The sequence below is a fragment of the Sminthopsis crassicaudata genome, chromosome 2, assembly GCF_048593235.1.
Source record: "Sminthopsis crassicaudata isolate SCR6 chromosome 2, ASM4859323v1, whole genome shotgun sequence".
In the NCBI taxonomy this organism is placed as follows: Eukaryota; Metazoa; Chordata; class Mammalia; order Dasyuromorphia; family Dasyuridae; genus Sminthopsis; species Sminthopsis crassicaudata.
The window spans coordinates 615,081,214-615,106,050 of NC_133618.1; the positions used below are offsets into that span (position 1 = coordinate 615,081,214).

Sequence of the window (24,837 nt, forward strand, 5' to 3'; positions counted from 1 at the left end):
GAATTGGAGAATTCGGGTTCATAGCTCAGTAGTTGACTAGCTATGTGACTTCAGGTTCTCACTTCATTTCATCTCTTGAGCTCAGCATCCTCATCAATAAAATAAAAAAATTTATAATATATATCTATTATAATTATAATTACAAAATATAAAAACATAAAAAGTCAAGGTAGACTTGATGACCAATAAGGTCCTTTTAGGTATAAATCAAAACTTTTTTTCTTAGACTTCCTGGTCTTATTCCCTCATTCATATTTTTAAAAATAAGATGAGTTGACTCTTCATGGCCCAGCTATATGTATGAATACATATATGACAATTCTCTTCTTAGAGGAAATATGTATTAAGTTATACCAGTTTTTTCTGAATATATAAATTACTCATACAGTGAAAATGTGATTAAAAATTTAGTGACTTGACATCTTTATTGTCTCCATGCTAAGACTCCCAAAAGAAAGCTTCAGTGTTACCTACATTTGTTTCCTTCTTCATGAAGGAAAAGAATGGAAAGAAAAGTAAAGGAAAGAAAAAAAAATCAAGATAGAGAGAAATAAGAAGTAGAGGGAAAAAAATAAAACAAAAATGAATTGCCTTGCCAATAAGCCATATAATGAATAACTGAGAATTGGGGAGTCTAGGTCAATATTCTTTGTTCTCAGTAGAGGAAAAACATAGTCTGTTGTAAGCCAATGGCATTTCTAGAAATCAACCAGACCATACTTGTCTTGTTTTTTCTCTTTTATCTCATCTTTCCAAGAGCTCACATATCACAAAGGACAGCATGTTAAAAATAGAAGGATCTTTGGAGATCATATACTCCAATACCCTCATTAAATTGATAAATTTTTCCCTGAAAACTTTTGGGAAGATGTTAAAAACAGAATCAAATGAGATCAAAGCTAAAAACAGAATGATGTTCTGGTGGGAGATCTTGGAAGCAAAGAATCGGGTCTGGTAGTTTAAAAAAAAAAAAAAAAGGAAATTATTTAAAAGCATCATTCAAAATTCAAACCAAAGGAAAATCATAGCCAACCTGAATGTGGATCTGGAAAACAAACTGCTTCTCTTTGGATGAAGCACAACCTTTTTTGCATCTATTTGATTTATTTATCTTTTAAAATGTTAACAAAAATAATTAATCCAAATACACACAACTGTGAACAAACTGAAATCATTATTAATACATTATATCATAAGGCATTATTTTGAATTTTCTGCTATTAAACAGTAACTATTAGATTCACTAATATGAGTTATTCAATGAAGATATCAAAGGCAGAATTTGAGAGTTCAGAGTATTAAAATGACCCTGCTCACTCTTTATAAATATCATTAAAGCAGAGCACCTCTGCTTTAGAGGTGGCTCTTAACTGTTTGAATCAAGCAACCCTGAACATGAGATCTATGTTAACAATGAGTGTATCATCATTTAACTGTCATTTTGGTCAGGCCAGAAAAAAAAAAGGGCAGGCGGGTGTTTGGTAAATATTGATAGAATCATACTCAAGTCTTATTTCATCCCACTTCTGGCTTGGTCTTTTAAGGTCATCACCCAGTAGTGAATCCAAAGGGAAATGATTGTTTTCTTAGCTGAAAACCAGGATGCATTAACTTTTATTGAGTTTCCCTAATGCTTTGGCAAAGATACATTTGCTGATTTGTCTCTTTTGTTAAGTTCCCAGATTTGCACAAATTATTGAATCAATTTAGATTTCTTGAACCAAAGTTTCTGAAGGGCTGCTTCTCAGAGAAATGGGATTCAATGGGATTTAAGATTTCTCAGCACTAGACCCCTTTTGCTCCTATTCCCTCTCATGCATGTATTTGTAATAGTCTATCCAGCATTAGACCTTTTTTATTTGTATTTTATCTGCCCTATCAGAATGAAAACCTACAATGGTAGGTAAAATATAATATTTGCAAAATATTTAGAACAATGCCAGGCATATTATAGGTACCATATAAATGATGTTGCAAATGTTTCAAGAATGAAGATGAGAAGCTGAGGGAATCCATATCTCATGACCCTCAATTTTTCAATTAAATAAAAGACCAGGCCATTTGCTAAAATATGAGGGTGGGGGGAGTTAATAGAGAGGAAAAAAGAAATAGCTTGAAATACCTACTGTGGGTGTTAAGCTAAGATGCCAAGAGGACTTAGTGTGTGAATAGTGTGTGAAGTCAATCCAATTTCCTGGTGTTCTCTACCATAAATCAGGATCCCTGGATCAAAAATAATCCATTAATAGAAGTCCTTTGTCTTGAAGCATTTACAGGCCAAGAATGACAAAGGCAGAAGGACAAGGGATTCTTGAGTAATAATGAGACACATTCAAAATGCCAAACCAGAAAGAGAAAAAATAAATATAAAATCAAGTTAAGTCAGAATCCAGAAGATGATCCCAATAATGGCAAAGAATTAGTGTGGTAACCATAAGAGAATAAGAAAAATAAGTTTGGAAAGTAGAAAAAGAAATAGATAATGCCATGTTTCCTTTTTTGATATTCTAGATTGGGAAAATATAGTATATGCAATATGCCTATATTTTGTGCAAGCATTTAACAAAGCTATTCTTGTGGAAAATAGAGATACAGACTGATGATTGTACATTTAGATGGATTTGAAATTGGTTGAAGGGCCAAAATCAAAAAGTAGTCATGAATCACTCAACTTCAGCTTGAAAATTCTGCAGTATTCCCAGATCTGTTTTTGGCTAGGGCCATTTCACATTTTTATAAATGACCTGGATAATAATACATATGACATCTTTCTCAAATTATCAAATGACAGAAAGGTGGGAGAGAAACCTAACATTATCAGGTTAATTTTATATATCTTTTTAAAACTATGTTATAAATGTTCACAGTTTCACAAACAAAAAGAATCTTGATAAGTTGTAACATTGGAATAAATGTGGTGCTTGTGTTTTATGGGGATGAACCTAAAATCTTAAACTCAGGTTAAAAAATCAGTTTCAGAAGTACAAAATAAAGGGCCGTGTGACTAGAAAGTATCCTGAAGAAAGAAAGGTCTGGCCTTTGAGTGATTTGTAAATGCCTCATGAGTCAAAAGCATGATAGAGTAGACATGGAAACTAATGCAGTCTCAAATATCATTAAGAGAGCTTGTAATATCAAAAACTGGGAAAGTGGTCATTATCCTGAATGAATGAATGAAAAAAATGAATGAATGAAAAGACATTTATTAAGTGCATATTATGTATCAAGAACTTTGCTAAAGTCTTGAGATGCAAATACAAAAGCAAAATGTTTTTTGTCTTCAAGGAGTTAAAACTCTAACAGGGACAATTAGGGATGAAGAGAAAGTGAAGAAAAAAGAGGAGGAGGGAGAAGAAAATATGTACATAGTGCTTTGTTGCTGTTCAGTCATTTTTCAATTGTATCCAATTCCTTGTGACCCCATTTGGGTTTTCTTGGAAGAAATGCTAGAGCAATTTGCTATTTCCTTCTCCATTTCATTTTACAGATGAGGAAATTGAGGCAAACATGATTAAGTGATTTGCCCATAGTCACACAGCTAATAAGTATCAGAGACTGACTTTAAACTCAGATAAGTCTTCCTGACTCCAAGTCTGGTACTCTATGCTACCATCTAACTGGCACATAAAGTGTCTTAACTTTAAAATAATAGTATCTCATTTGCTCCCCAAAACAACCCCATGATGTATGTGATACTATATTAATTTTACAGATGAAAAAAATTAAAGCTTAGAGGGTTTAAGTGATTTGACTGGAATCACAGAATTAAAAAGAATCTAAGATAGGATAGGAATACAGGTTTTCTTGACTCCAAATCAAATACTTAATCCACTATGCAACCCAGACATATCCTATTGAAGAATATTAGAGTTGATTAAATCATAATTTTTCATTCTAGAATTAAAAAGATGAGGTGGGGGAGAAACAGAGGGGGAAATCAGGCAGGTAGGTGGCATAGTGAATAAAATGCTGGTCTTCTATTTAATTAAATCCAAAAAATTCAACTCAACCCAGGTTCAGACACTTACTAGCTAATTTTTGTTATTATTTGTTTGTTTTGTCTTCATTTCCTCAAATGAGAAAATAAAATGAGGATTTTTGTATTATTTTTATTATTATTTTTGTATTATTATTAAATAATTAATTCATTTAGTATATTTTTAAATGAGAATAACAATAGAATCTACATCAAAGGATTGTTATCAACACCAGATCATAAAAGATAATATTTGTAAAGTACTTAGAACAGTGCCAGGAATATTGTAGGTGCTATGTAAATGTTAGTTATTATTATTATTGTTATTATTATTATTATTATTATTATTATTATTATTAAAGGGTATATGCTAAGAAGCTGGAAAGGAAAGATAAAAGATAAGTATTGTTAAGGCTTTCAAAAATAGTGTCCTGCAGTAATATGATTCAAGGCAATTCCAATAGACTTAAGTTGAAAAGTGCCATCTGCATCCAGAGAGAGCACTATGGAGACTGAATGTGGATCAAAGCATGAATTTTCACCTTTTTGTTGTTGTTGTTTATTTGCTTTTTTTTCTTTCTCAAGTTTCCCCCCTTTTGATCCGGTTTTTCTTGTGCAGCATGATGAATGTGGAAATATGTTGAGAAGAATTACACATTTAACCATACTAGATTATTTGCTATCTTGGGGAGAGGTTAGGAGGGAGAAAAAATTACAACTCAAGGTTTTGCAAAGGTGAATGTTGAAAATTATCTTTGCATGTATTTAGAAAAATAAAATACTATTAATATGAAAAAAATAATGTTTTGGTGGAAAAGTCTGTCTCCAATCAGGAGAGAGAAAGTCCTGAAACAGATGTTTTCATGGAAAGTCTCTGGTATGGGTTAGAAGGTTGGTAAGGAGGTTGGGGGAGTGTACAAAGAAAAGTATTATGTTCATCTCTGGACACCACTTTTAAGGATGGCTATGCAGTAGAGATTCTCTGGAAATTACAACGATAATGGCAAAGGGCCTTATTTTTATATAATTAAATTTTAGTTGCTAGAAAGGGGGATGGTTAAATCATAGACAAAAAAATTAAGGGAAAATACAGTAGATATCTGCAAGGATGAGAAGATGGAATTGACTTATGATTGGTTCCAGAAAATAAAGCTTGGAGCTGTAGATGGAATTTATAAAGAAAAAAAAAGCAAATTTAGACTTAATATAATAATTATAGCTTTAGAGCAGAAAAGGACCTCAGAGAGAGACAAATATAAATATAGCCCCCTCACTTTAGAGATGAATAAACTGAGGCTGAGAGGTCATCTTGAAATCTTAGGAAAATCTATAGGGTGCAATAAAATGGGTCAGATTATAATGTTCCATCAATGGCCAGAAGCCAATATTAATAAATGAGAAAAACCTTCTCTTTTCCAATCCTCAAAATTGAAGCCAAACTATGTAAAGCCTGGAGCCTCAGATTTTGGCTTCTGGTTTAATGAAGTATGAAATTGAGAGCTATTAAAGAAGATATATTCCAGCAAATATATATTTAATCCTGGTATCTTCCTCTCTGACCTCGAGTTGGAGAGATAGAGCTGAAACGGATCTTAGGGTCCAACTAAGCCCCTGGGTTTATTTTTACAGATGAAAAAAAAAAAACCAACCTGTCCAATGTTACCTATGTGATGTGTACCAACGGCAGTATTTGAATCCAAGTTCTTTGATTCCAGAGTCAGGGATCTTTGCCTGATATCCCATGCTGTCTTAATGTAAGTATCATGTCTACTTCAATTGTATCCCTACATTTCAGAAGATATTTTCAAGCTCATCTAAGAGTCTAAAGATTTGGGATGATTTATTTATATGCACCAAAATAGATATCTGAGTTTAACAAATAATTTTACTTTTGAATTTATATTTAGCTTGAGCTACAACTCAGAGGCAGCATGCTAGAGTGGGAATAGACTTAGAAGAGTCTAGTCCTATCATTTACTATTTGGGTAAGATTGGGCAAGTCATGTTCACATGTTTAGAATTCATTTTCTCTATATTTAAAATGAAATGATTGAACTACATGAGATCTTCCCCTTTCTCCCAACAGTGAGACATCCATTGTGTTTGTATCTTTTGACATAAAGTCAATTGCTTTCTAATGTGGGGAAAGGGAAGAGAAATAAGTATTTATATAGTGCCTACCATGTTCCTGGCACTAAGTTAAGTACTTTTACAAATATTATCTCACTTGATTCATAAGCTAATCAGTAAATGCTATTATTATCCCCATTTTAGAGTTCAGGAAACTGAATCAGAGAGATCAGAGAGAACTTAAGTGACTTGCCCAAGCTCACACAGTTATTAATATGTGTCTGAAGCCTATTTTAAACTCAAATCTTCCTAACTCCAGTCTGAGAGCTCGATCTTCTGTACTACCATCTGCCTCTTTGCCAGTGCTAGAAATGACTTTCCTAAAATTCAACAACAAGAAAATCCCTCAAACTACAGTATAAATGAAATTACACTCATCACCAGAAAGCACTAAATTAAAAATAGTCTCCATTGCTCCAACCCAAGCATCTTTTGCTCATAGGCAGGCAATTCCTATTTGCTGACCTTACTGAAAAGAACTCCCATTTGAGTTCACATGAGTTATGACCTTCTAGGGCCAACATTCCTCCTAAAGAACCCAGCTGGATACTATTCTGCCTCATGCCCAATCAGCAACACTTACTGCTGAATTCCACCCAGTCTAATGGTTATTCCTGGTGATGATGTAAGAGGCCAAAAAACAGCTGGATTTTTCAGCTTCTAGGAGCAGGCTACAGTGCTGGCAGTTTGAAAAATAACCATGTAAGTCATTAATGGTGTAAATGTGATTTGGCTATTGATGAAAGAGAATGAATATTGGACCCCTTTGAGATCATTTGCATGAGCTGTTTTTTAAATGACATGTGTCCTTGAAGATAACATCTGTTTTTTATCAAAGGGTAAATTTTAAAAAAGTTAGAACATTTAAGTAATAACAAGTGAGACAGAATGCAGAGAATGTTGGAAACTTTGACCAACAGTGGAAAAGGATATGGGAATTTTACAACTTTCCATACTTTTAATAATACTGCCATCTACTGAGAGGTTTCAGATTTCTTCTTCTATACTTGGTGTATCATTACAATCCTATAGTCAGTTTTATTTCAGCCTTTTCTTGCATGGCTTTGTATCTCATTCAATTAATTATTCTGTTTATTGTTATGAGATTTTCCCCCTCCAGAAATTAATTACTCTAATTATCAAACTTTTAATAGCTGCTGATATGGTATATGCAGAAAACATTTTAGAAAACTGCACCCTACATTTCATTTCCATATTTGGGAGACATTGGTGAGCAACCTGGTTTTTTTCTAAATTGCTTATTGTAATTTTAACAGATTAAAAACATTCTGATCAAATGGAACTTTTATTTGCATGACTAATTTTTCTAATTATGGCAGCATATTTGAAAAACTAAGATTCACTTAGGCAGATCCTAAACTGTGAGAACCCTCAGGATATACCTATAAATGACATATGTGGCCCCGATAAATCCATCTCTGAGCTGGATCTTTTTTATTGCTTTTTTTTTGGAATATATTTTTGAATAATACATTAAAATCCAAGGACTGCAGCTTTCAGGTTGGAGGGAGAGAAGGGAAGAGAAAAAAACAAATTTGAGGTTTCTTCCACTTGTCATTTATGACTCTACATTTAAATATAAAAATGGCCCAAAACATTGACTTGACCATTTTTAATTCACATATTTTGTTTGTTTATTTATCTGTTTAAATGCAGTCTGGGTAAACCTTGAAATAAGAAACTCATTAGTCTTTAGTTTAAGAAAGTGTGATCCATAGGGATTACATGCTTTCATTTCCAAGAAGAGTCATACCTTATCCATGGAGCCGAGATTGAGACCTAGCAAGACCTGATTTAAGGATCCACTTTTATTTATTACCTATATGATTAAAACCTTTAATACATAATATATTTATGCCTTGTTACTCAATATTTAACAATGAAACATTTATTTTAGACTGAGAGATTTTGGAAGTAGAAGGTATTCTAATTATTCATTATCTCCACTATCTTCATCTCTCTCCTGTTCCAGCTTCCATAATCCTGGATGCTTTTTTTTCTAACAAAAAAGTGACTGGAAACATTGCCCTGCCATTATCTGTGGTGATGCTTGTATAAGCAATACTGTTGGGGGAAATTTGGGAGAAATTTCCAAGATGCTATGTTACAGGGATTCAGAGAAAGAGGTGATAAAGATAATTTTAAGCAATTATCCAAGTATTACAAACAATACTTGGACCAGCTGTACCTGTGGATGATCTTCATGATATAGGGAAGGAAGGAGCCTGAGCATGATGCAGACAATGCCGGGGTGCATGATGATAGCATCAATATCATCCATCCTAGATAAAACAGAAGGGAAAAAAATCATGAACTCCAGCAAGAACCCATAAGGGAGCTTTCCTCATCATATATTATCAAAACTCTCAGAATCATTCCATCCAGGGAACTGCAATGTTTCCTAATCATTTACTCTTTCCAAAACAAGAGCTGCATTTATGGCTTTTTATGCCCCCCTCCCCCCAAAAAAACCTGGAAAGAACACATGTATCCAAATATGGGAGAATTGCTGAACAAAATGGATTTTGTGATCCTATAAAGATGCAGCCTTGGAAGAAGAAGGAAGGATGTGTCCTGTCTTTGATACACCCTGAATATATGATGCTGAACAAATACCTTTACCTCTGAAGACTTGCAATCAGGGATATGCTTTATGGAACACATACCCTTATGTATTAGTAAAGATTCAGTTTCCTCATTAAGAATTTCCCTATATTCGTGCCATCACAAAGCCTGAACCAAAAAAAAATAGAATAGAATATTATTGTTCCTTGAGACATGACAAAAGCTCCCCAATTGACAAATGTTCAAATGATAAGAATTTTCAGATGATGAAATTAAAGCCATCTATGAACATATGAAAAAAATGCTCTAAACTACTATTGATTAGAGAAATGCAAATTAAAATAACTCTGAAATACCACCTTATACCTCTCAGATTGACTAAGATGACAGGAAAAGATAATGATAAATGTTGGAGAAGGCGTGGAAAACTGAGACACTAATGCATTGTTGTTGGAGCTGTGAAATGATCCAACCAGAGCAATTTGTTCAGTACTGTATTATTTTTATATCCCAAGAAAATCATTAAGGAGGGAAAAGGACCCACGTGTGCAAAAATATTTGTAGCAGCTCTTTTTGTGGTGACAAAGAATGGGAAAACAAGTAGATGTCCATCACCTGGGGAATGGCTGAATTAATGGTATATGAAAGTAATGGAATAGTATTGTTTTATAAAAATGATGAACAAGCTGATTATAGAAAGGTGTGTAAAGATTTTCATGAACTGATGCTGAGTGAAACAAGCAGAACCAGGAATACATTATAACAGCAAAAATGTGCAATGATCAATAGTGAAAGATTTGGTTCTTCTCAGTGGTTCAGTGATCTAAGGCAATTCCAATAATAGATAAATTTGGATAGGAAATGCCATCTGCATCCAGAAAGAGAACTATGTAAATTGAATGTAAATCAACACATGCTATATTCACTTCTTTTTTCTAGTTTTTTTTCTGTCATTTTTTTTCCTTTTGTTCTGATTTTCTTTCCCAAGATGATTCATATTTTAAAATAATATACAAGTATAACCAGAAAAAAATAAAACAATAAGAGAAATGGCAGATGCACTGACTACAACTATATAGTAATAAAATAATAGCAACAAAATTTGAAAAATAATAAAAGAAATTAAAAGGGTAAATGCTAAGTATTTTCTTGAAAATAAAATATACATGGCCTGCCCTTAAACTGGGGGGGTATTAAACTAATATTTATGGGCTTGTTTTTATCTTTTGAAATATTTTGATAACTGTATGTCAATATAATTGACCTCCTTTTTAATCCTCTGCATGTTATTTTACGTATTAAAAATATGATGTATGGGAAGGAGTTCACTAGACCTCACTAGACTAGAAGGGGTCTAGAATGTCAAAGGAGCTCCTGACAAAATAAATTTATGAACTCTTCATAAATAATTGTTTATGGTTTATGTACATTTTATTATTCACACTTGTGAATATCTGTTTCTGTTGATAGTTACAAAGTATGGCTTTTGTTAAAGGCTTGTTTTATGGACTGAAAAATCGTATATAGACCCCATCCGAGTATAAAAGTCAAACTTATAAATATCCCATAATCCCAACTATTGGCTGCATTCTATTTTTCTCTTCTCTTCAAATCTAGCCAATTTATTTCGAGAAAATCTCTCTCTGCCTTGTTTTATAGCATAGTGACACAGGAATCAGGACACTCCCTAATATATTTTCATGGGCAAATCCCTTAACTTCCCATTGCCTCAACTACCTTGTCACTAAAATAGAGAAGACAATGCTTGCCTTATTAACCTTATAGGGTTGGTATGAGGAAAGTGCTTTGGAAATCCTGATGTTATAAATGTGAGTTATTTGTATTACTAAAAGATAAAAATGTTAAAAATAAAATAAATCACTACAACAAATCTGATTCCATGATAAAAATAAGGAGTGTTAATATCTTTTATCAAGAAAAAAATTACATGTTTTAAAAAGAAATTAAACATCATCATCATAATAAAAGTGCCATCATGCTTTTAAGACCTTAAAGACATAACTAGAAGTCTCTTTCTGACATTTTTTTTGCCTTTTTCTTCTTCTTAATTAAACTTTAATTTCCCTCAAGCACAAATATTGGAGAAAAGCAGGTCTACTTATTCCATGTTGCTATTTTTTTGGTCTTTTTAAGCTGCTTACATTGCCAAAGTGTTTTTCCTAATATTTATTATTCCAGACGTATGGTATTTCAGGAACTTTCCAGGATAAATAGGTTTTAGGGAAAGCAACCAGGACTCAGAACACTTTCCAAATTAAATGCTACTGATTTATAAATGTACTTCAGAAATACAATTCATAATTTGAGGATTATATGATATACTGAAATATTCCTATTAACTCTACTTTCTGCAGAGCAACAATTAATGTAATCTTGAACTTCACTTATTCAGCTAATATTTGAGTACTTATTATGTGAGAATAGAAAGTAAGGTATTTGAGGGCAGGGATTGACTTCCTAGTCCCAAGCTCTTTAAGATCTGTTACATTGAGGCCATCTCTATTAATTGAACTGAATTGAATTGAATTCATGATCTCAAGTTTACCTTTAATTAGAAGGACATGATATATCCATGTAAGATAAGTAATATCTTAGACAAGAAGTATCATAAGTGATAGATAGACTGACTATAGAAAGTAAAATCTATAGCAGTTTATCATCTATATCAGGACATAGTTAAGTCCCAGGGGAAGCCATCATGGAGGAGATGAAATTGGGGGTAAGCCTTGACTTTGAGGTTCCTTCCAATTGCGGTATTCTATGATTCCTATATAGACTTTGCATTATGCAATATTCAATTTATTGCAACATAGATTTATAAACCATGGAACTATGCTAGGTGCTAAGGAGTGATTTAAAGACAAAATGAAAGCAATGTCTAATTTCAGGGATTTTACATCTTGCTGAAGGAATATAAGTGTAAAGATAAATAAAAATCAGGGAAATCAGGAAAGGTTTTGAGTAAGAGTTCAAGCATGTGTCAAGGGCCTACTAAGAGCAATGAACTACATTAAGTACTGGGGATTTTAAAAAAGAAAAGAAAACAAAACAAAACAACAAAATTATCCCTATTCTCCAAGACTTCATATGTAATGAAAGGAGACTTAAAAAGTTTCTAAATAGTGGGGAAGTAGCCAGGAGGGAAAAGAGATTCTTCCATGGGAAAGAGGAGATAAGTGATGGAGCGAGGTCATGCAAAAGACAGAAATGATATGACCTAGTTACAGATGACATAGATGATTCAGTACTAAATCATGAAACATATTGTGTATGCCTAAAACAAATTTTCCAGCCTGTCGATGGGTACCGCCATCACTTACTAGCATGTGAAAAATCTGCTGCAAAAGGAAAATCAAAAGCTTCTCTATACCAGAGTGTAGAAAATGGGAAAAACCCCAGCTATTCTTCTTAATCTCATTTCTAGCATCTCTTTTCACAATACTAAGAAAGTCTTCCAGGGAGAAAGCTAGGAAGGGAGCAAGTTGAATATGAAGGCCTCCAGCAAGAAGCCAACCTTCTGACACTTAGCTCCCAGGCTTCCAGTTGTTAACTGGTGCTTCTACTTAAAAAGAAAGACAAAGAGCTTTATAGACACAACATACCACCCAAATGAAGCTTAAGGGCTATTAACACAGCTAATCCATGGGAAGGCAGCTGGAGCAGCTATTCTAGAGCAGTGGGAACACCAGATTTACATCAAGTTTACAGTCAATTAAAACAGTTTGAGCTCCCCTAATCATAAAAAACACAAGGAGAAAAGGGTCTGCCTCAAGATTTAGGGCACTGGCTGAAATATAATTCAACATAAAAGGGAAACATAGTTCAACCAGTCACAGTATTCAGAGCTTCTTACCCAGTCTTTATTGTTTTTTCTAATGTATATATATATATATATATATATATATATATATATATATGCCAATATCCTGCCATTAAATTTTAATGTATAGATTCTGTTATCTATGGCTATTTCAGGGATCTTATCTGGGAAGAACATGCCCAAAAGTAGAAAAAAATGTTTTTAAATCTCAAATTTGCACTTAAGTTCAGTATTTAATCAGCTGGTAATGTAATATTGAGACAGTATTTCTATGAAGGAGAGGTGACTGGCAGGTATCTCAGTCTCCTTTCTAGAAAGAGGCAGAATTAAATCTTCTAGACTTCTCTTCCCTAGGGAGTAGATTGTGATGTGGCCTCCAGTTCCAATGATCTTGTGATGCAGAGAGCCATCTGCACCCAGACAGAGGACTGTAGGAACTGAATGTAGATCACAACATAGCATTTTCATTCTTTTTTGTTGTTATTTGCTTGCATTTTGTTTTCTTTCCTAGTTTTTTTTCCTTTTTGATCTGATTTTTCTTGTGCAGCAAGATAATTGTATAAATATGTATACATCTCTTGAATTTAACATATATTTTTAACATTTTATATATATATTGGATTATCTGCCATCTAGGGGAGGCGCTGGGGAAAAGGGAGGAAATTTTGGAACACAAAATTTTGCAGGGTTCAATGTTGAAAAATTATCCACAAATATGTTTTGAAAATAAAAAGCTTTAATAATGTGCCATCTTCCTTCACTGTCCTTTTCTCTCCTCTCTGGAGGATGGAAATTTAGTAAGCCTTTCTTCTTCTTTTCTACTCCTCAGCCCAGGTGTTATTACAGCATTTGAAGATCATTTGCCACTGAACCCAGAACTTTCCCCAGTGAAAGATTCAAATGGCCAGGTAACATTTCAGTATCCCTAACAAGCAAATCATTTTATTCCAGTTGCAAAGTGAATAAAGAAATTAATCATGGAAAAAAGTATTTTAAATGAAAAGAAACACACTTATTATTACTTATTATTAAGTAATTCCAGAAACTGTGCTAAATGATAGGAATACAAAGAAAGACAAAAAACTGCCCTCTGGTAGTTTCCTAATGGGGAAACAACACACAAATGCCAATGTATAAGTGAAATATATGCTAGTCAAATTGAAGATAATTGACAGAGGGAAGATAACAGCATAAAGGGGAATTAGAAAAAAAGCTTTATGTAAAGAAGGTATAATTTTAGATGGGACTTGAAGGAAGCCAGGAGCAAAACAGGCAGAAGATAATTCTCAGAATGGAAGACAGTTAGGGAAAATGTGTTAAATGAAGAGGGAGAGCATTTCAGGTATGTAGGATGGTCAGGGAAAATGCAAAGCAGAGAGATGCTGTATGTTGTGAGAGAAATAGCAAGGAGGTCTGAATCATAGAATACATGGAGGGGAGGGAGGTGTAAGAAAAAGGCAAGGTAGGACAGCCCTATGCTAAGTGTTGGAAATACAAGTATCAATGGAAAGCAGTCTTTTATGAATGCCTTTGTACTTTATATTTTATCCTGGAAGTGATATGGAGCCACTGAAGTTTATTGAATAGGGTAGTAACATGGTTAGAGCTCTACTTAAGAGTGATTAATTTGGCAATTGAGTTTAGGATAGATTGGAGTGATGGAGAAAGAGGAAGCAGGGAGACTACTTAGTAGGCTATTGTAATAGTCCAGGTATGAAGTAATGAAGCCTGGCACCAGGGTGATGGCAGTTTTAGAGCAAAGAAGGGAGCAATATAAGACTTTGTTGTGAGAGGAAAATGCATTGTTTACAATTTAGGGTGGAAGTCAATAAAGAGGTTTCATTTAATCAATAATAACAAGCATAGAAAAGAGAAGTCTCCATGGGACCAGCAGCATTCAGGATGCAAACTCTTACATACATTGCTTATACCTGGACAATATCAATTCACAATAACTCAGACTCTGATCCTGAAGGCAGGTGGTTTGGCAATTTAGGGTAAGAGACAAAGACTCCTTAAATTTGTCAAAGTCTTAAGAGATCAGAGACCAATACTTTTTAATCTGTCTTTGCACAGGAGTCAGGGTAAAATAACCAAACATAGGGGCAAAACATAATAGCCCATTTACACTAAAGAGGAGACTTACTATTTCATAAGAATAAGGAAGGAAGGAAAGGAGGGAGGGAGATAGAGAAGTAAAAAGGGAACAAGGGATGAAGGAAGGAAGGAAGGAAGGAAGGAAGGAAGGAAGGAAGGAAGGAAGGAAGGAAGGAAGGAAGGAAGGAAGGAAGGAAGGAAGGAAGGAAGGAAGGAAGGAAGGAAAGATAAAGACCTCCCTTTCTCTGACACTGCATCTTGATATAAGGGAACTTTCCAACATCTAGAGTGAAGTAAAGACAAGACTTTGGAGTCAACCTTAATTATTAAAATTTGTCAGCATTCAATTGCTTTGTTGGTAATAGTCTTCCCATTTATAACATTTGTTATTTTCCTGTTTCTGCTTTCTTCACCTTGCATCAGTTCAGAAATGTTTTTAAATACTTCTTTATAATCACCATATTAAACCAAGAGGGAGAGGCAGCAAAAGCAAGGATACTGTTCAGTTCATTTTTAGAACAAAAAAGTGATAATAATATAAGTAGTTGGTTGTATAGAAAGTCTTTCTTTTTGTCATTGACAAAAATGGGGTAGATGTCTAGCAGTAAAAACTGAGTCAAAGACAATAGTCATGCTCTTCCCATTAATCCACATAGTTTTCCAGAATGACTGATAGAGTTATCATTTTCACCAAAAATGCATCATTCATGAGTTAATAGGCATTTATTAAGCATGCCCTATGACTCATGGAGATCTGTGGAATGATTTTTAAAAAACTGAATATGGCATTGAAATTGTGAGCTTGGTCAATTGGCAGTGGCTGAGACAACAATCGGGAAGTTTGGAAAAGAAGTGGGTTTGGAGAAAAAGACAATGAGATTTATTTTGGACATCATATTGAGCTTAAGATGCTACAAAACATCCTCCCTCCTTCCCTGGTTTCATTCAAGTACCAGCTAAATCCTATATGCTGCAAGTAGTCTTTCCTAATTCCCTTTACTGTTGGGTCCTTTACTCTGTGGCTAGCACCAATTTATTCTGTGTCTATGTAGTTTGTACAAACTTGTTTGCATGTTGTCTCTTCTATGAAGGTGTAAACTCCTTGAGAACAGGGACTATTATTTTTATCTTTTATTTGTATCCCAAGGCTTATCATGGTCCCATAATAGGTGCCTAACAAATTCTTGATGACTTAAGGACAGGCAGTTCAAGATGTCCAAAAGGCAGTTTGTGGGTGAAGAACTAATGAAGGATTGTGAGAAGCAATCAGATAGTAAGAGAAAAAAAAAACAAAGAACATGAAAATTTAGGAGATATTACACTGGAGAAGAGAGTGACTTAAAATGACAAATTCTGCAAAGTTAAGAATAATAAGGTAACAAAATACTATTGGATTTGACAATTAAGAGATCATTGGTAATTTAGAAAAAGCAGATTCAATTGAATGATGGGGTTCAAACCCACAATGCAGAAGATTTAGAAAAGACTGACAGAAGACAAAGTGGGGACACCTAATACAAACAGTTTTATGAAGAAGTTAAAAAATAGAGAAGAGATATTAGGTGATAGCGAGGAGGAATGATTAGGGCTTTGGAGAAGACATAGGCATGTTTGTAGGTAAGAGAGAAGGAAGCAATAGATAGGAAGGGATTGAAGATTTAAAAAAATAAGAGTGAGGGAGAGAGAGGGAGCAATTTGCTGGAGAAGATAGGGATGTGTGTGAATGTAGCCTGGAAAACATAAGAATTCATATTTTAAGAAATAGCTTCCTAACAATGGAAAACCTTGGAAAGGAGTAAGTTCTCCATTACTTGGCTACTGATAAGAGATACTGAGGAAATAATTTGTGCTTGGGTTTTATAAGATGATCATTAACATCTCTACCATGTCCAAGATTCTATGATTCTGTGAAATAAACAGACACGATTCCCTCACTTTGGAAATATTCAATTTAAGATTAAAAAGTAAAACAGTCCATTCATATAACAATGACTTTACTATACATACACTTTTTTCCTCTTGGTTACCAATGACCCAAAACCCAATTCAGTTGAGACTTATGGTTTCAGTAAGACTTTAATGTTAATAGTAAAAATTAATTTAATCTCTCAAAAGAATCTGAATTCTTTGTTTGTGGCAGCCCTCTTTCTAGTGACCCAGAAACTGGAAACTGAGTAGATGCCCATCAATTGGAGAATGGCTTAATAAATTATGGTATATTAAAATTATGGAATATTATTTTTCTGTAAGAAATGACCAGCAGGAAGATTTCAGAGAGTCCTAGAGAGACTTACATGAACTGATGCTGAGTGAAGTGAGCAGAACCAGAGATCACATACTTCAACAATATTATATGATGATTAATTCTGATAGAAGTGGGCTCTCTTCAACAATGAGATGAACCAAATCAGTTCCAATTGTTCAGTAATGAATAGAACTAGCTACACCCAGTGAAAGAACTCTGGGAAATGAGTGTGAACCATTACATAGCATTCCCAATCTCTCTATTTTTGTCCGCCTGCATTTTTGATTTCCTTCACAGGTTATTTGTACTCTATTTCAAAGTCCGATTATTCTCGTGCAGCAAAATAACTGTATGGACATGTATACATATATTGTATTTAACATATACATTAACATATTTAACATGTATTGGTCAACCTGCCATCTGGAGGAGGGGGAGGGGGAAGAAAGGAAAAAATTGGAACAAAAGGTTTGCAATTGTCAATGCTGAAAAATTACTCATTTATATATCTTGTAAATAAAAAGCTATAATAAAAAATAAAAAGCAGAATCTGAATTCTTTTCTTGTCCACACTAATCAAAGATGCCTTTTATAGTCTTTTATTTAATAATACTATAATTTTTAAATATAAATATCTTATCACGGAGCCTATGGTGACAGTATAGGTAGAAATCTAGTCCATCTAGTTAATTCAAAATAACTAAATATCAAATATGATATTTAGGTTAGTAAAGAAGCAGTAGACTAACTATATAGGATGTAGGTAAAATATGAATGAGATATAATAATACACAGAATGGAATAACACAGTTTGAGAATATAGTCCCATAGTATGGTAGGAAATAAAGCACTTTTTGAGGTCATTTAACTAAAAGCTTCTTAAACTGTGAGTTAATTGTGGGACTCATGGAATTATGATTTATTATCAGTATTTTGATTTGTATACCTATTTTATATACCTATATACCCATGATTATATAAAGACTCTTAGACAAAAATAAGTGGCAAATGGAAAAAAGTTTAAGAAATCCTGATCTAAGTCAAGCTCCTTATTTAGCAGGTAAGAAAATCATGTCACTAAGGCACAATAACGTATCCTCTCACCCAATTTAAACTATAATATACAAAGTCGTTCAAATTTCCTGAATATTCTATTTATGTTAAAGTCACTCCTAGAAAATTAGCATCTTCATCTATTTGTTCATAAATGAGATTTAGGTACAATTTTAGAAACAAGAATCAAGACTTACCTGTCATCTAGTTCTGGCCACACTTTGATGAATGGTTTGAAGTTGCTCTTGTCAATCCTGGAATATCCATCAGGTTGAATAGCCATGTTTTGCTGAAGATCCAAGGTCAATTCCTCTGGAGCTTGCTTCCATTCCTTCAGTCCATTCCCCAAGTGGAGGATGCCTCTGGCCATATTATCAAGAAGACTCAAAATCTGAAGGCAGTTCTTTATTGTAGATGGGAATTCCTCAGAAGAGGAAAAGGCAGCATTTAACAATTCTTCAAATGTCCTTGCTTTCTCAACCATAATGGGATTTGTTAAGATTTTCCCTGGCTCCTGAGTTCCAAAGCAGCCCAGCAAACAGAGGTCTTCAGCCAGCTTCTCAAACAAGTTATTTTTCCTGAAAAATTCACTATTGACTGAGTCCAAATGTAGAGCTGCTGCCATTGCCCAGAGTGTGTAGAGGATGAGTTCCATTATCTGGCTGGTGGTGATGGGGGCCCATATCTCTGATGGGGGTTCCTGTAGAGAGCCTTCCATGTCAGAGAGGAGAGACAGAAGACCATTGAAACCACTGGAGGTTCTAAAAGCACAACGACCTTTAGGGTTCTCCAGTATTTTAAGGAGGGACTGTAGTATTGGAAAGAAAAATAAACAAGAGTTAACCAAAACCAAGGGATATGTTTTGGCAAAATTTTTAAGAGTTATTTTTTTAAATCAAGTGACCAACAAACATTTCAGTAAAACTATAAACAGGCAGCTGCATGAGCCTTGGATAAAGAAAATTGAACAAGGGTTAAGCAAAAGCCAGGAGATAAATTTTTGAAAGATTTTTGAAGGGGTGTGTGTGTGTGTGTGTGTGTGTGTGTGTGTGTGTGTGTGTGTGTGTGTGTGTTTAACCAATTGTCCAATAAACATTTCTGCAAAACTATCTCCAGGCCAGCAACTTGCAACTTTTTAGTTCTCTTTTCAACTCTTTAAGTTGCAGAGAAGGTGCTAATTGATATTAGCAGAGTTTACTTATCTAGGAATTACCCTATATCAGCTGAAATCACAGGTTTAGTTCCTTTCCCTAGTTCCTAGAAATCTAACACTTCCCAATAGAAGAGCAAAAATGAAGCTAGAAGAAACAGCCTAAAGACAATATATTGTGGAAATTTTTTTTCATCTTCATAAAAAAATTTAGTTTGCAGATTAACTACCTTCTTTTAGCTTCTAAGATCAAATAGGTTTACATGGATAATTTCATTGCATCGGAATTTCAGAAATGAAAGGAATCTTCCATGAAGTCCAGATAACAAAACTGAAATACCAAGAGGAACTCAGAATATTTCATAAAATCCCAGTATTGCCCAGTGAACCCCAAGGTCCTCATCTGAGAGACATGAAAGTTGAAAGATAAAGACCTTTAAGCTCTCTTTGAGTTCTACCATTCAAGGAATCCCATGGTCTTTGTTTACCACGCAACTTCATTTATGTAGTGATTATAATGGCATTGATACATTATCATTTTCCACCAGCTGTGATGCTTTTTAGACTTCTTTGGACCTTTTCATTATTCCTCTGTTCCTTCCCCAGTTAACTTATCTTTGTGAAATCTCATTATCTTTTAAGATTGAATCTGTTTAATACTCATTTCTCAGTCCCTTCTGTCCCCCAGATTGAACCCTTTGAATGGAGGGCAGGGCTACAGGGTTTAGAGACTGTATTTAAGAATATTCTGTATAGTCTTTTCCTCCCTTATTTTTACACCAGTACCTTATTCTCCACAATCCCAACCTGTCTCCCTCCTTTTTTAGCTTTCTTTTTGTGTGTTGTCTTCCCCCATTAGTTTGTGATTTATCCAGGACTACACAGTTAGTAAGGGTCTGAAGCAGACATTTACTAAAACTTGACTTTCCACCATTCTATCCACTGTGCCATCTAACTGCCTAATATAAACAAATTATATAGATATAGATATACACACACACAAACACATGTATATGTATAAACATCCAAGAATCTTTAATCCATTTGGGTCTCCCTAAGAAATAGTATTGCCCACCCCAAGTGAAAATAAGTACATTTATCATAGATGGTGATTAAACAAAATAAGCAACCGGAACACCCAAACAAAGCTGATTTCAAAAGCATATTTTGGCCAATTTTTTAAGTGTTGGTGAATTTGTGAAATTTCTTTCCCTGTCCTCAGGAAACCTTTCTCCCATCTAAAATTGTTCCTCTTATTCCTCAACTCATATTTAAGAGGTGAATTTATTTTATAAAATAATCTATATTCTCTATGTATCCCTAAGCAATTACATTATCCTGAATCTCTTGTGGCTTCAGTTTTCATTTTTCTTTTTTATGATGGAGGGAAGAGGGAATAGAATCTCTCTTTTTTAATTGTTGGCATTGTTTGATTTATTAAATTCAAAAGTCATTATCTAAAATGGGGGGTAACCTCATTAGAACTTTGACTGGTCTATTACCTCTTGGAATGGGGCTAATTTCATATTTGCAGAGTCATAAAGTAAAGACTCCAAAATCTAATTACAAAGCTTTAATTTCAAATCAACTAAAGGAGAAACACTTCTATCATAAAGGAAAATAAATAATTTGCTACTTAGGGAAACAATTTGTCAGAAATGTGGAGACCAGGCAGGGGAACTCTACTCCTGTCATTCCATTTTGCATGATAATGCATCAAATGGGGTGCTAAGTCTTGAGCAGGGAGTAAATTTAATAAGTTAAAGTTGAAATAATCAGCATAGGTTTGACATACTTCAGGAAAGGTCAGTGTTAACCACATTTCCTTTGGCTCTAACTCAGTTACAATTTAATCGCCTCTGAGTTAGTATTCCTCTAGCTTGAATCTTTAAAACTGATGTCTACTGTAAACCACAAACTTAGTTAGGGATAACAGAATTTATTTCACATTCCATTATTTGTTATTCCTCATAATTTTCCATGTGTCATGCTGGAAGACTGGAGAGGTAATCAAATTAAGCTCAGAGTTTAACAGCTAAATATATATTAGCAAATCAATCTGAATTTGTGTGTAACACAATCATGATCCCAAAGGCTGAGGATAATAAATTCATTTGCTTACATTATGTTTTAACTGAGTTATCATTTGTCAAAATTAGATGGGGAAGCTGCATTTGTTGCCATCTTGGTTTGAAAACTCCACTCAACCTTTAAAAAATACCAAAGGCCCAAACTTTGTTCTTTCTGCTGAGGGATTTATTCTTCATTGGCTGCAGAGTGTTGGAGAGGGTTGAAGCTATATTAGAACGATCTTCCATCTGGTCTCTAATTCTTCATAAGAAAGTCTAGTTGTCTCTTTAGTAGTTAAACACAGAAGGGATTCATCTGGGGTCCAGAGGATTTTTGTCCCATGTTGAATTAGTTCTCAACATTTTAATTTTGCCAAATCTAGTTCTGCAAAATTTAAACTAAAGCTTACAGTATTAAATGCATTATCATATGAAAAAAGATAAATGAATTATCCTACCTGTATGCCTTACTAGCTAAGAATAACAAAGATTGGGGAAAACCAGGCCCACTAAAGTAAAGAAGGGAAATCTCAATCATTTAACCACCTCTTCTCAATGGGTATCCATGGTAATGGCTGAGCTGACACCTATTTCCATATTATAAATAATGCATTTAGTAAATAAATTGGAAAAAAATGAAATGCTGAAGAGAGTGTTTTATTTGAAAGAGTAAACTATTTTCAAATAACCTTCCAAAAATATTTATCCAGCTTTTACTATGGGCCAAGCAACATATTCTTGGAATTATTGATCAGTAATCGTCTAGTCCTTCAAAGCATCTGTTTTCATAGAAATAATAGGACATTTTAATCTTTTAATTGAAAAAGTCACAAAGAATGTGACATTTTCTTAGATTAGGTTAAGTTATTGTATAAACTTGAAAACAACCACAGAGTCTGAGCTGTCCCAATGCTCAGAGGTTGTTTATTGAAATCTATCTTATACCTGGTCAAGAATTACTAATGGTTCAACATTTCTTGTTAGTGATTAGCCATCCTTTACTTGACTTCCAATGAGAGATAAATCCCTGTCTGAAAAATCAACCAATTCAACATTTGGAGAGAATGAAACAGGTGGGGATTTTGTATGGCCTCACAAATATTTCATTCATTTGTTATGTTCCCTAAAAGCCACATTCCATCTCTAGTTTTCATGACTTTTGATAAAGAAACTGTTCCACATTTCTCAGAATGCTCTCATTTCTCAGCTCTACTTGTTGAAATTTCTATCTTCCTTCAATGCTCAGCTAATTATGTCTTCCTTATAGAAACATTACAGATTTTTGTCAATTATTAGTGCCCCTCCTCAATGACTTTGTATTTTGCATATATTCTTTATTCATCTGTGAACAGATAAATTCTTCTGATAAAATGTGAGCTTGTTGAAGATAGACACTGTCTCCACTTCCTATTTGTACTGGAGCATAATAAATATCAATACTTAGTGATTGATTGATTGATTGATTCAGATATTATTTATTTATTAATTCTCTCCACCTCCTTCCTTTATATAAAGTGAGGTTTTATATTAAGTAGGTTCATAGTTGTAAAAAGGAAAAAAATTCGGACAAAAAACAAGAGACCTAATATAAATCACTGCATTGTAGGAATTAATACAACCCCTCCCCCATATACTCATAATCCTCTCAAACATTGATTCTGGTTCTGGTTCAACCCCACAGGATTGATTCCCAAGTACAATACAGCCCTTATCCAACTTATAACTTCAGAAAAGTGAGACTCAACTAGAAAACAGCAAACTCTCGGTCTCTTTTCCAACTTCTATGAAGCTCCCAGGATAATTTGCAAACAAATGTAGACTCCACATCTAATTCTAGCAAATGATAACTGAGTTTACACATATCTCAGTGGCAAGTCAGGCACTTAGGGAGACACATTAGCTCTGGGCTACCATTACTGCAAAGCAACAGGAATGAGCTCAACGGCTCCCTGGCGGCCTTCCAAAGCAAACCGGCCTCCCTCAACGCCCACATGACTGGGCAGTGACTTCAACATGGGGAGAGCTCAGTGAACACTGAGTATAACTCTGTTAAATAATCTTAAACAGTATTTGTCATTTATAGTCTCTCTTGATAGCACAATTCAGAAACGATATTAAATCTGTAAAACATCATAATGGCTTTGTACATTTCTAATTCTGGATATTCTATCATATTTCCCAAGGGCTGCCTCTTGAATAAGGTATCTGTGGGTTAGTGAGATAACAATATGCTCACTTAAGGAAAGGGGATGTCCTGCTTTCAATTTTGACAATAGAACATCCAAACCAAGTAAAACAAAGAGATCCCATCACCGTTGGATCATCATTTTCATAGACAGATGTGAAATCCTTTTGTTTAGCCAATATATTTCAAAATCCCTGAACTGAGAGGTTATGGCTCATCAGTCCTCAGCAAGGAAAATGTGATATGACTGTATAAGAGAGAAATATTTTTTTTCATTTCTCTGCGGCCATGTAACCTTGGCACTCAAGGTTAGCCAGACATATATAACTTTGCTGAATTTGTGTCCTATTAATTCCTCTTTGTTCACAATATTTCTCTAGGAATATACTGTTGTTGCCCAGCAGATCAATAACTAGCTTTGTGATCAATATTTCCAATTATCTGCTACAGATCAGAGGTGTTCACAGACTAATGCAACTGGAGTGGAAAGAAGAATTCCCTGCAATTGGGAGAACACCAGTGGTGAAGACTGGAGCCATTTGCAGAACGTTTAGATACTCTCAAACCCTTTAAGTGTACCAGAGAACTATGAGGGGAGAAGATAAAAGGAGAATAAAATTCCAAATTCACTTGGCCTTCAAAAATAAGGGTCTGGCTAGCCTGTGTTTCACATCAATCAACTATTCAAAAAGCATTTATTAAATGCCTACAAAATATTCCTGCTATTGTGCTAAGAAAAAGTGAAGAAATTGTATCCTCAAGGAGCTTATCATTAATCCCTATAGGTGATTTTTCAGACATAAAAGTGATTATTTCATCGGAAAAACCATTGACTGAAAGTTCAGTGGGAGTCAGTGATATGACATAGTCATTAAAGTGATTCATAGACTGGCAGAATACAGAATAAAGAAGTTAAAAGTTGTACTTTTACTCTAAGATGGTCGAAACACACGTGGAAGAGTATACCACAAAGAACATTAAGGGATATGTGTGTAACACAATAGAATATAAACACCTTGAAGGCAGAGGATCTTTATTTAAATTATTTACCATTATCATAATAAATTATTATTTCTTTTTTATCCCTCCTTCCTACGACAAGCACATTTGGCATACTTAATAAAAATAGACCCTTGTGGGATTGTATTGCATTCAGAGAAACGCAGGTTGAATGGGGAAGTATGACAAAAATATTTCACAAAAAGATCAGTTTTAGCAACAGGATATTGTCCTAAAGAGGAGAAGACCCAGGGACCTTAAAAGCTCTTTTTAGCATGTGAGAGACTATAACAGAGAAGACAGTTTGGATTTATCATGAGTCACTCTAGATCAGCAGAAAGCAAATTTCCACTTACCAGTAGGAAGAATATGCCGATAATGAAATGTCCCAAAATGGAAGGGGCTATGGTGTAATGAAAAAAGTATTGGTAGATCCTAGAGTCAGAAGACCTACATTTGAGCCATCTTTCTTATATATCCATACCAGCAATGTGACTCTTTAAACT

General features: G+C 34.2%; 1 protein-coding gene across 1 annotated transcript in view; it reads right to left on the minus strand.

Annotated features, from left to right (window-relative positions):
* The window catches only part of WDFY4 (WDFY family member 4), a gene marked incomplete in the record, with an annotated part of 362,592 nt that overhangs the window by 269,390 nt on the left and 68,365 nt on the right, over window positions 1-24,837 (minus strand). Inside the window, 2 exon segments of the mRNA XM_074296119.1 lie at window positions 8,316-8,409; window positions 18,126-18,736. Coding sequence (XP_074152220.1) covers window positions 8,316-8,409; window positions 18,126-18,736 — 705 coding nt within the window.